The 13,720-nt window shown below is 41.0% G+C and overlaps 1 protein-coding gene across 2 annotated transcripts in view; it reads right to left on the reverse strand.

Annotated features, from left to right (window-relative positions):
• Positions 1-319: 319 nt before the first annotated feature.
• Positions 320-13,720, reverse strand: part of LOC138029712 (alpha-1A adrenergic receptor-like) — a 22,391-nt gene continuing 8,990 nt past the window's right edge. Inside the window, exons 1-2 of one of the 2 annotated variants that reach the window (XM_068877464.1) lie at positions 13,545-13,720; positions 320-4,962 (exon numbers count right to left, since the gene is read on the reverse strand). The exon at positions 13,545-13,720 is cut by the window's right edge and continues 603 nt beyond it. In XM_068877464.1, the coding sequence (XP_068733565.1) occupies positions 3,811-4,932 (1,122 nt within the window). In that variant the 5' untranslated portion in view covers positions 4,933-4,962; positions 13,545-13,720 and the 3' untranslated portion in view covers positions 320-3,810. The remainder of the gene's footprint in view (positions 4,963-13,544) is intronic. The other variant, XM_068877465.1, reaches the window with a different exon arrangement.

A 13,720-nucleotide genomic window follows, 5' to 3' on the forward strand; every position in this document is an offset into this window, starting at 1 on the left:
GTTCTCAGAAAGGTCATTGAACAACTTGATTTAAGACTGATTCTCAAAGCTACTGATGGTTCAACAGCTTCTGCTATAGTAGGTGCAACTGTTAAGCTACCACTGAAAATTGGATGTTAGCTTAATTAATCCCAAAAGGACATTCAGCAATGAGCAAATGGTTAGCATTTCAAGTCTTCTTGGTTAAAATCTACAAACCGCTGGTCGCGTCATCAAAATCGCTTAATTTACCCTCGGATTGTAAAGCAACTTCATCATTGTAGCTATCCCTTGCCCCCCCCCCCCCCCCTCCCCTCCCCTCCCCCCTAAGCAGGAAATATACTACGGAGAACTCATAGAGCGAGTTTCAATCGAGTTTCGTAAAACCAAAACCAAAGTAATTACTTTAGCCAATCAAAAACGACTTAGACAATCCAGTAAACCAATCAAAACTCGAAATAATTGCACGTAGCCGACACAAAGCACGGGAAAATGTGCACGCGCGAGCTACGATTGGTCTTGGTTTCACTTCTGATTGATTAAAAAAATGGCGGGAGAACATTGAACCAATCACTGAGTGAAGTAATGCAAAACCAAAATATTAAACAAACAGCGGCTACAAACATAATGATAAAGCGCATTTTACTTTTGACTTGACGTTTCGTATGCTACAACATACATCTTCAGAAGTGACGTCTGAACAAATTCAAATATGATATGTATAAAATTAAGAAGACTGGCTGTTTGTTTTATGTTTTTGATTAAGTTGAAATGGCCAAAGAGCAAAAACCAAAACTGATTCCTACCCACTCCCAATTGAAAACCGCTCTGTGTCCAGACATGCTCCCAATTAGATGCATGCTGATTTTCAGTGTCCTTTACTCTTCTCCCCAACTTCAAAATCACTCGTGTCTCGGAATAAAAATAATTAAAGTCACAAGTTTCCCCAAATGCTGCTCGCCAAATAAAGATAAACAACTGCAGTTACACTAAGCTAAATATAACGCTAACCTTTACCCTTTGGACCTTATTGTGGGAAATAGATAGCAAACGCTTAGACTTAAAGGAACACTGTGTTGGATGTCAAAATAGTTGGGCATGCATCCAATAAATTTCAGTTCTGGACATAAGGGTACTACAGAAGTTCGTGACCTTGAAATGTTTAACTCTGGTTCAGAGCTGCGCTTTTGTGAGTTTAAACATTTCCTTATTTGGATGTAACGTAGCTCGTGCATTTTCCCGTGCGTGTAGCTTCGATCTTATTTTTGTCCATATCTGGGCATAAAATCGGTATCCTAATATCCCCAGCTTTGTTCCAAGCCTTGGCCTTGCAAAGCACAAACTGTAAATAAACTGGAGTTTGCTCCGTTCAGTGTGTAACCAAAAATTCAGATAATGTGAACTTTGTAGACGGTATTTGATAAGTTTATACATCGCCGTTGTTTTGTGGTAAGCTTTAACGTAGCTCCAAAATGATGTTGGTGGTACCACTTGTACAGTTAATTACATATTTCGTTCGAAAGTTAAGCCATAGTTGTTATGTTACTCTAATGTGTTACGAGCACAGTTTGTCTGCTTGCTCGAATTATTGCACTCAATGTTCGGCTTTAAATGTCAGTTATTACATTTGCGTATTTACAAGGCAGGAGTAGGACGTTTTTCAAGTTCATGCGCTATTTGCAATGAAGGACCACCAAATTGCGAGGAGAAGCTGTATCATTGTCGTAAATTTATTCACTTCGCGATTGGCCATAAAGTTTGGATTGAGAATTTTTCTTCCCAATCAGAAACGAAGCTAAAGCCAATCATGTTGGCTTTCTTTACAGTGCAGTTTCACGTCAAAATTTTGCCGCGCTTGGTGCGAGCAACCTTTAATGGATTCGAAGTCTGATTGGTTGGTTTCACTGTTTTTGTCTTTCCCAATTGGTCAAAGTCATTTACAAACAAGCCAATTAAAAACGCAGAGCAAATACACGCAGCGTGCGCTAAGGGCGCGAAAACGCTTGCGCTCGGTTTTTTTTTAACTAATCACCATGCTTAGATATGCAAAAACAAGCAATCGAGAAATCACTGAGTTTTCTTATATGGTAATCTCGATCTTTCGTTTCCAAAGAAAGAACGAAAAGTCAAACACTCCAGTGATACTTCCGAGCCCGAGCTGTGCGATGGCTTGTTAGGAATTTCTTGGTATAAGTGCGAACAACGGTAGAGGTTAAATATCTTTAGTCGACGTTGGTTTTCCGATCGGTTAATAGGGACTTTTAGATCTACGACGCGGTTGTCAACGAGAACGCCACAAAACAACAATATCATTGGTAAAAACAGGAAAAAAATCGTTCTGCACGTGCGGCACGCATTTTAGCATCTACTTTTGCGGTACTCTGCGGAACAGCGATGTGAAATCAGCAATTTTGAGGTTTTGACGACAATGCGAGCGTACAAATGGCAACCTTGCATTCTCTACTTTTACTGTTTCACTCTGAAACCGCTAGTAGGGAGCTTAAGGGCCCACAGACGTATTTTTCGCGCGTTGCTAAGGAAGTAAAATGTTACTTCCGGTGACTGACATCATCATATCGTGACCTGACCAAGTCAGGTATGTTTGCATCGAAGGCTTTTTCTCGCTCTTCCTCGAACTCGTTCTCAAATCTGCGCATGCGTTAACGAACTGACTTCCGGTTTGAGAAAAAGCTAAATTTCCGGCGGTTTTAAATAGCTAAGCATTGATTTTTCCAAATCATCTTTTTTGAAAATTTTATGGGTATTTCACTATCGTTTATCTCTATAAAAAGAACATTTTTCAAAATAAAAAGAAAACCATGCTTGGCTGGTTGCAAAAACGAATACAAATTATGAAACCACTGATTAAATACCCAAATTGAGTAGCACGTAGACAAATTTAGAGTTTTCTTTTATTGGTCAAGTGACCATGGGCGTGGCATAATGACGTCATATTTAGGGTCATTGGTTTACGAAAGTTGGAAACTGACCAAAATAGTGCCAAATTCCCTCAAATTAGTTAACTATTACATCCTTAGCAACGCACCCCAAAAAATACGTCAGTAGGCCCTTAAGCACGCGCGTTTTGAGACGCGAACGGTAACCGGAAGTAAGCTGTTTTCACTTTTAACTTGTCTTTACACAACCACATTTACATGGCTGAGTATCTTTTCTCAATTAGAGATGATTAGTATAAAAATCTGGGAGACACCACTGTCCTGGCACGCGAAATGCTCTCTTCCGGTTGCCGTACGCGTCTCAAAAACACGCGTGCTTAAGCTCCCTAGTACCAATTTATTTTTAGGATACTTCGTCCACAATGTACGACGTGAATGAGATGGAATAATCGCGAAAGACTTACGATATTACAAAGTTATATTTTGAAGTCGTAGATCTTAAAGTCCCTAATGAAGGTCAATGACGGTCGCCTGACCTCGTTTCAATTTGTCGTTTTACCCCTTTAAAAGATTTAGCAAAATAGATACAATACAATACAATACATACTTAATTGACCACTCCCCATAGGGGCTTTTCAGGGCCAATCTGAAACAATCAACGAAACAACAGAACACAACAACAACAAGTGCTAAGAATCCCAACTGGCCGGAGGCAAACCAGTTGGCTATTTACAAGTGCAGCTGGGAAGTTGAACCAGGGACTACCAGGAACAAATTCAGCGAGTGGTCAGAGCTGGTCTTGAACCCGGGATCTCCGGATCTCAAGGTAAGCACCCTAACCACTGGGCCACACTGCCTCCCTAGATCAGAGGAATCCCTAGATCAGAGGGAAACGAGGCAGGCCTCAGTAGCTCAACTGAATGCCACAAACGTACTAACTGCGTGAGGTGCACTTCTTTCTCAAAAGTTCAGTCCCGTCGCCTTTACTGGCGTTTGACACCTCCATGGCTTGACTAATTCCTGCGATCGCCGACGACCTTTTTCTCTCCATGGCTATAGCTTTGTCGCTTCCCGATGAATATCTTCTTTCCCCCAACCGTCCCAGCGCCGCCGCCCTAATGAGCTTGTGAACAGTTTTCCGCAACTCGTGGTTGGTGAAAACGAAGAGGCAGGGGTTTACCGCCGAACAACTGTACTGCAGCGATAACGTGACAGGGTAAACTTCGTTGGGCACATTTCTGGGACCAATTTTCAACCCAACAACGAGCACTACCATATGAGGGACCCAGCACACCAGGTAGGCTCCAACGATCAGTGAAATCCGCTTGGCCGCGCGGTAATTTTTACGAAGCATTTTAGCACTATGCCCCACAACGGGTACGATTCGAAAGATGCGATCTGCTTGTTGCTTTGCGATGCGGTAAACGAGAAGATTGGACGTGCACATGATGACAACGGGGATGAAGAAGCTCCCGATCGTCATAAACAAAGTGTAGCTTTCCTCGTTGTCAATTATGCACATATTGTTCTGGAGTTGAGACGGTTGTAAACGCCAGCCCATCATGGGCAGCAGAGCAGCCATTATGGCGTACAGCCATACACCCCCGATGACTGCCCCAGCGATTTTTGTCGTTGTGAAGACCTCGTATTTAAACGGGTGTGCTATGGCAAAGTACCTTTCTAAACTGACGGCGCAAAGGTTTAATGAGACAGCAGAAACACTCACCAGGTGAACCACTGAAATAAACTCACAATGCGCCACGGAATAGAATTGAAATGTCTTGCGCATGGTGCTTATGTTGACTGGAAGTATCGTGGTCACGATCAAAGCATCCGCAACTCCGAGACTTATGATGAAGTAGTTACAGATTGTGCGCAGACTTCGGTTGAAGCATACAGTAAGGCCGATTGAACCATAAGCAATTATCGATGCGATTATGATTATGGAGAAGAGAGAGCTTAATCCGTTGATGTAAAGTGTGCTATACAGCGACGGAGAAGCAGGCCCGTCCGACGAGTTGGCGGCCAGCGTCGTGTGCGAAGAGTTTATGGGCATTTTAAACCGGTGTGGATCCAATCTTTCATCCTGCGAATAAATTACAAGTAAGATAATATTAATTATTTATTTACCTATTTATTTATCTACTTATTATTTACATATTAGATTTACTCTGGTACTGCGTTATCTTAGATTTTCAGTTGGCATAATTTTTTTTGTTGTTTGGGTGGGCAAAGCCATTCTACGTTAAGGAGTTTCAGAAATGACTGCTGCTATGGCAAAGAAAACGTCACTTCAATATAGTACTTTACAAGAGATTATGAGCTAAGAGAGTTAATTTGCGAGCGCCATGATAATTATTTAAAATTTATTTTCAAGATTGCGCCCATGCTGTAGTTCCCATGTCCGCGCGGTCTAATTTCATTCTATCTAACCAAGAAAGTGTTGTCCTTGAAATATCCATACAGTATGACACAGAGAGGCGCGGTAGTCTCATGGTTAGTGTGCTCGACTCCGGATGGAGTGGTCCGGGTTCGCGTCCCGGCCGGGGACATTGTGTTGTACTCTTGGGCAAGACACTTTACTCCCACGGTACCCATTTATACACCTGGGTGGAGAGAAGCACCGGCGAAATGCTGGGGGTAACCCTGCCATGGACTTGGCATCCCATCCAGGGGGGAGTAAAAAAAATACTCCTAGTCGCTTCATGCCACAGAAACCGGGCTAAGATCCGGCTCTGATGGGCCACTTGGCTCGAAAACAGACTTTACTTTACTATGACATAGAACTAGTTGCATGCAGTATGGCCAATTACATCCCCGCTTTCCGTGAGAAAAGGAGACATACGGAAGCTGAGGAGTTGTGAGATGAGGCTTTGACGAAAAGTGCTAATCTCCTGGCCTGATAAACGAAGAAGAACTGTGACGTCTTGGTCAGGAGAGAGTTATCCTATCTCTTATCAATAGAAGACAGAGAACCTGGCTTGGCCAAACCTTATGGCATGGTGAGCTTCTCCCGATAGTCATTGAGGGAAAATAGAAGGAAAAACACCTCCTGGAAAAACACAAACAGGAATGGTGGACAGAGAAAGGATGGCGGCCTTTACGTAGCGTTTAATAAGAGCACACACGCATAGCGGATTCCCTTGCTCTCTTACCTCATATATTCTCCCGTTTTGCGTTATTCTAAGTACTTTGAAATTATTCCGTCTTGTTCATTTTGAACAATACGCGTGATGTATACCGTGACTACTCTAGTAGTGGGATGCTCTTGTTGCGCGCCTTATCCACCATGTGCGAGGGCCCTGTACTTGAAAACAATCATAAACTCAAGCAAATCGGGAGAAATTTAAAGGAGCCAGCAAGGAATACAGCAAGGCAGGAAAACACGCAAAAACATAACTAAACAAGAAGGTGAGAGAAGAGCTAACAGATAAAAGCCTCGATGGTTAAGAATTGTGGAACAATGGCATTGGATAAATTAAATGCCGAAGCAACATCACTCAAACTGCTGGATCAATCCAGAAAAAAAGGCTCTTAACATCGTGTGGATAACGTTAAAGGTGCGCTGTAATTGGCTACTCAAACTATGAATATCCTTTGCTATTCACCTCAGGCGAGCAACTCGCGCTGGATTTGTTGTATAACATTTACATCCTTATGTGTTTCAAAGATTTGATGATCGTCTGCATACATACTAATGCTTGACTTAGCTATATATGTCAAGTTATTTTGATACATGTTTCACAGTAAAGGCCCAAAAGATGATCCTTTGGGGCAGCCTCTGTCCACATGCTTCCATGAGCTAGTAATATTACCCACTCTTCCTCGATTGTAACGTTGTTTAATTAAAATAGGACTCCATGAGTTTCAGACCTTGTTGATCAAAATTATAGGCTTTCAGTTTAGATAACAATAGGGTTATGTATAACTCTTCTCGCCTATCGAAAATCCTTTATAAAACTCGCCTCTGGACCCTCTCGATTTGATCAGACAAAGAAACTAGAAAACTAGAATGGAAAGAATGAGAGGCGTATTCCAATAATAAAACAGTTATTCCACTCGCGCTTGTAGGATATCAGATGATTATAGCCAACCAAAAGCTCATGACCAGAACAATGAGGTCATGCGCTCCTGAGCCAACTCGGCGCTGCGCCTCGTTGGCTATCTATCATTTCATATCCAACAAGCGCGAGTGGAATAATTGTTAATTATAAGAGAAATTAAAGCCAATTAACGGTAAATTATGTTGATTTAAGTAATAATTACAGTTATAGTGAACAGATAAACAGATGGGACCATGCATGAACAGTTAAAAAGAAGGAAATTTTGAAGGTTTTGAAGGAAATCAAACAGATGTTTTGCTCAAACGTGCTGAAGTGATTTAACATACCAGTTCAGATCTATCTCTCTGGCGGTGACTGAAACAACTGCAAGATGTAGCCTGAATTTTGGTCCCGGCCCTCTAGGGACTTATTGAGCCGAGGAGACAACTGAAATTAAGCCTACACTATGGAGTCCAATGCAGAATTTTTCTATTCGGCCTTTTAGTGACTTTGATATCACATGCATATTCCTCGAGTAACTGTCTCCGTATTCCTCCAAAGATAATACGCAAGAGTTTATTTGAAAAATAATTGAATGACAGAATTTTACCTGTAGTGATTGCTGCTTTTCTTTTTTAAGCTAGGGCACTCAGTCAAAACAACGAAGCTTTCCGTCAAACTTTTCAGAACTCTATATATGGAACATCCGGCTTTACAGGCGAGAAAACAAGATGCTTTCATTTTTACTCCTGGATATACCCACGAGTTTTGGTGGGGATCTTTATGCAAATTTGTCACTCCTGCGTAACAGGAAATTCGACCTAATTAGCCAATCAGGATGGATAATCACAACACAGCTCTGACTTCCTGTTCGCTACAAGGTTGTCCGCCGCCATTGCTGTCTGTGGCTTTCTTCGTAAGTGTTTAATTTGAGCACCTTCCGCTGCATTTAGAAGCAAGAAACTGAAGAATTAAAGAAACGGCGTTCTTCGAAGGTGAAGCAAAAGATTCTGAACAAGTACACATTGGTGCAATTAATTGTGCACCGCCTTTCACTCTCCAACGCGAAGACTTTAATAACACATGTCGAAATGGAATGGACAGACACATGGTGAGAAGCGGTCAGGGTAAAACGCAGACTGCAGACTGCAGACCGGGGGTAAAATGCAGCCTGAGGTTATAATTTAATTGTTGAAAAAGCCCAAACCCATAAGAAATGCTAATAGTTAAGCTAGGCCTAAGGTTAGCATTTCTAAGGGGTTTGGGCTTTTTCAACAGTTACGTTATAACCTCAGTCTGCATTTTACCCCTGGGGCCGGTTGCTCGAAGCCTGGTTTGCGCTAACCGTTGGTTAAGAGGTGTCAAAACCTATAGGTTTCCATGGTATTTAACGCTGGTTAGCGCTAACCATGGTTCGAGCAACCCGGGCCTGGTCTGTAGTCTGCGTTTTACACTGACCGTGGTGAGAAGACTCGAGAAGACAGTCTCTGCCGATCCCTTAAGCTCACGAGGGATTATTAAACTCCATTTGGATGGTGACTTCCATTTGGAGAGTGACATCGAAGCTATCAAAGTATACCAATGTTTATCAAGCTATCACGAAGTTTTGCAAGCCGAGTCATCAAAGCCATATGAATCCAACTTGAACATCAGTGACATGAAAAACAGTGAGGCAACCAAGCAACCTATGCTTCCAGACACTAGTACTTGTGTGGCGGACCATAATGACGAACTGTCGAAAGACTCGGTCATCGATTATGTAAGGAAAACTGATAAGGAATCCGTACCAATCTCCTACGATAGAGCAAGGGCTGAGACCGTTCGCAAATGCAAACACGCTCCCTGGAACAGAGAACCTTCCTCTGAGAATTCCTTATAAGAAAACGTCGAGCTTGTTTCATAAAGACAAGGTAATTAGAAAGTGTATGGTGCATTATTTAAAGAAGAACGTACCGAGTTCGTCTGAGTTTAGAAAGTGTTTATCTCTCGCTTTTGGAAAATAATATTATATTGCAGTAAGAATGTCTAGACCTAGACCGCAACTCAGACGTAACAAATCTTCGAGAGTAGGAGATTCTAATAGTCATTTTTACCTTATTACCCGCAGGACTCCTAAACACAAAAAAGACTTGTCAGTTCTATTGTGTAGTCAGGATCAATCTGTTACTAAGCATTCAACAAAACTGAATCAACAAAATGAGAGTTATTGTCTAACAAGAGAAAAGCTATTGATATCAGGAGACATTAAATCGAACCCAGGCCTGTTGCTCATGGAACGTGTACACATGCAGTACTGAGAAATCCTTCTATAACACTGTTGCAGGCTCGATTTGCTCAGAAAGGATTGAAGACACTAGAATGTACCTCAGATGGTTCATGCGTCTTTTCTTCTGTTGCCCACCAGTTATACAATGATCCTTCCTATCACATGAACGTGCATGCTGCTGGAGTCGAATATGTCAGAAACAACCGTCAACAATTTATTGGACCCATTACAGAGCAATTGTGGGTGTGTTGTCACATTAACATACATGGTGTGATGCACTTATTGTGCAAGCAGTTTCCGATGTATTAAATGTTGCAATACATATAAATGAATCCATTGAGGGGTGAGCACCACTAACTGTTATCAGTCCTATAAGCGGACAACAGGGAACTACTGTTATTAACATTGGACAAACTAACCTGCCGAACTATGTGTTTCAGCAGTTCAGTTAGCTTATTATAATGACAGTATTTCAGGTTATGAAATCAGCAGTGTTACCAATGTCAACAATTTTTCAGAGGTAATAATCGATTAATAAACCATGGCCAAAAATGATGTGAGTATCAGTAATAATTTCTACAAAGCAGTGGCAAAAAGAGGTTATGTGAGAGAATCTATCAAACGGAAGAGACAAAATAAAGAGTTCGGATCAGGAAAAAGAAAAACAATGCAAAACACCAAAAAGATCTGAAATTATTGAAGCAGCAAGGGAATATGAAAAGCAAACATTTCACAAGGGTAAAGTTTCCAATCCAGAACATATCAGAGAACTAAACAGAAAAGCACAGAACCATTTAAGGAAAGCTATGCAGAGCTCAAGGCTAAACCAAGCTGAAATTTGTCAAGGTCAAGACTCTACTGTAGACATTCCATGTCAAAAGTAATTTAGTCTTTTCGTCATAAGATAACACATGGCCCTGAATATATATGCACTTGCTGTGATCACTTATGGTTCAGACCATCTGCCTCTAAGGGCGCTTTCCTTTTGTCAGAACTGGCCGGCCAGACCCATCAGTTTGCAAAGAAAATGCAACAATTTGAAGGAACACTCGCATGATAACCCCTCGCATTCTTCCGAGGATTGTTTATCAAAGAGTGTTAATTTGAAGGCGGTGTAAAGTTAGTCCTTCCAAATGCCTGGTTTGGCCGGTCAGTTCTGCCAAATGGAAAGCGCCCTAAGTGTAACAGAATCAAATACAGTGATAAATATTCGCAAGGTTTGTTGGAGGAATGTATAACTGGCACAAAAAGTGTTAATAAATACTGAATGGATCTGCTCTACTTGCCTAACCTGATGACATCAACAATATGACCTGGCAACAAAAATCAGACCTTATTCAAAATTACCGTCATCTGTACTAGGAACTTTGAACACATGGTACAGCTCTTTATAGAGGATAGTTAAAGAGTAATCTTATGCCTATTGGAGAAATGGTAGACTTATTTTACAGGGTTGAATTTCAGCAAAGGGGATCACACTGGAAACGTTGAAAATGTACAGGCGTATGTAAATCTAAATTCACAGCTTGTAAATTACAATCTACATGTTTTGTAAAATATATTTAACATGTTTTTGTTTCGTAAATAAAATTTACATGATATTTACATCTTTTGTTGGTTCTGTAAATTCATTGGAAATTGGAACTACAGGATCCTTTGGAAGAGTTACATTTGAACAAAACATGTAAATAACATGGAAATATTTTAAAGAAATTTACAGTATTCTGTTTGTAAATTTCATGTATATTGCTGGGACGAATCATGCCATAACGAGGCGCACGCGCTCTTAGCAACCAAAAAACGGTTGGGGTATCCAGCTGAGAAGCCGGAGTCAACTCGTGGTTTCTCAGCTGGATGGCCAGTTCCTTGCAACATTTCATTCCCATTGTATCTATCATCGCAAATCGTTTGAGGCGTGAGATTTCACGGAATCATGTCATCATCTGAGGGCGTTAAGTTAATAATTAAAGGAACAGTATAAAATAGTAAGATGTACCTTGCCGCCAGCCCTCAAAATAGCGATGCGAAAAAGCACTCTCCGTGTTCCAGTAACACAATTACAAAGGATTCTGACGATATATTTTATATTTATCGGGAAAATCCAAGAGAATCAACGGTTCCACCGTTTCCTGACAATTCAGAATATTTTTTAAGTGAAGAAAGACTCTCAGGCAAGGCGTCCTTTCCACGGATTTTTTCTCGATTAAAGGAAAATACGTTCAATTTGATGTGGATTCTAAAACTTTAGAATAGGTCGAGAATTAACCCCCTACAACGTGATGAAAGCGTATTATTAGCTGTAGTAGTATTTTAATTCAGTAAAACCCTCCCTGCTTGCAAGCGGGATTCCTGAATAAAATTTTCAACTTTGAATATTGTAGCTTTGGCTATATATTGGAGATTAGCAAACAATTTTCATTTTGCTTGGAAGGACTATGGCAAAATGTAATTGCAACTAAAAGGTTTCCTTCTCGGTTAATATTGCTGCTAAATTCCCTTTAGAATTATTTTTGAGCAACTGAAATACATTTCTAAACTTTCAGAGACCTCTTGCATTGCTTTTTTTCGTCAGTCTTAATACATTTGCCTCTATGGATCGCTTGAATGGCAATTTTAACAACTTAATTTTGAAAACACACCAGAAATCTTCGCATTTTCTGTTGGACGCGGACCCACGCGAAAACAGTATGTAACTATTTAGTCAATCTCTTACCCAGAGTCCTCGGGCTTTTTGGCCAGCGGGTGAGCGCCCTGAGAGACTCTGGGATAATCGACTCCATTTTCCCAGAAAACGTGGGTTCCGGTCTTATGACGTATGGTTGAGTTTAAACGGAAGCAGAAAAGAGAAAACCGTTAACAGTAGAAATGGCGGGTTGAAAGTGTTTGAGAAACAAGAATTTTAGCCTTACACACAAAGAAACTGGAGAAATGATCTTTGGCTTGCTGTAAGAGCAAGTGACTCTGACGCTTTCGGTGAGTGTATTTTTGGTGTTTCAGCGTACATTCCACCGTACAGAATGCAATGAGAATGCCATCGTGCAAGCAACACGATCGACAACTTTTTTTTGTGGAAACGATACAAATGTCCTCTTCTTCTACAATTTGATGTTTCCGTAATTCTGAATGGCTTCGACAAGACCTTATTCCACGGATTTCTCCTCAAAGAGACTGATGTAATGTTTTCCCACGGTACTTTTGCAACAGCAACAGTAATCACTTTTTAGCAGTTTTAGCAGCGTGGGAAAATTCCCGTGCGGTATATGACAAAATTCAAACCTCGTCGTTTTATTATTTTTGTGATTTATATATTTCTGAGGAAGAAAAAATCAATCAGCACTGAAACTTGTTTTAGATTTTGAATCTCCCTCCAAATTCTGGGGCTTCGCGCCGACTTCCTGTCGGACTGCCATTGTTACGCAAGCGGCCAATCAAAAATATAGTTCAAATCGTTTATCTCAGAGTCTCTCCGGGCGCTCACCCGCTGGCCAAAAAGCCCGAGATTGCTATTTAGTCGGAAGAGAAAACCGTTTGGAAATTTATTGCTATCTTTTTTGCTCCATTTTTAAAATATTTCAACACACGAATCCAAACCAAGATGTATATCCATTAGCCGGCCAAGCTCCAAGAACGAATTTCCACTCATGATCAAACACTGTCACAGCAACCGAGACTCACGTTGACCTTGACATTTCCTAAGATATTTCCCTGGTAGCACCGTTGACTCAAAGGAGAATCTCGCTTCGTGGCATAGAAACGCACTATGTAGTCAAAACATTCGTCGGTTTTACTGGCCTGAAAAAGAGTATTTTTTATCGAGGGAGATCTGATTTTAATATACCCGATGGAAGCCCTATTGAAGTCACATGGCAAGGCGTCGACCAATCAGACATTTGTCGCCAGTGAAAGCGTGTGTCACCGTGCTTCTTCAGTGCTTCTACGTTGGGCAAGGCCCCAAGAAGTCAAAGGACAGACGCTTCGAGAAACCGCCTCAGTAATTGAAGTCAGAAGTTGACCAGTGAAGAACCAAACAATGGAAATCACTGGTTCTTAATAGGTGAAATGTTCGAAGCAATCATTCAAGGTCCATTCATGTCACACCATTTCACCTTTGTAGAAAGGGGGAAAAAGCTAAACTTCAGGATATACCCAGCCACTTATTTGTATGCGAATGGCGTTTATTGTTACATGCGTCGTAATTCAAGCGATGCCGCTACAACTTAAACAAAAAGAAATTGGGATGTGCATTTTAGAGAGCGACTGATCCAAAACAGTGAAAAAATGCCAGACGTTAAGTAGTACTACGTTTAAAGATTACGTGTTGTAATCAAAGGTGTCATGAAAAATGGTTTGAGCATTTACCTGGTGTTAGAGGAGGAGACGTCGTTATTTCTTTGATCTTTGAAATAAGATAACCTACCGGTCAGTATAAAATGCAGACTACAGACCCGACTACAGACTGCAGTTTCCATATTGCAAATTGGGTTTAAAATGCAAACTAGGTACAAAATGCAAACTGCTGACTGGGTCCAAAACTG

Source organism: Montipora capricornis, chromosome 13, assembly GCF_036669925.1.
Source record: "Montipora capricornis isolate CH-2021 chromosome 13, ASM3666992v2, whole genome shotgun sequence".
NCBI classification, from domain to species: Eukaryota; Metazoa; Cnidaria; class Anthozoa; order Scleractinia; family Acroporidae; genus Montipora; species Montipora capricornis.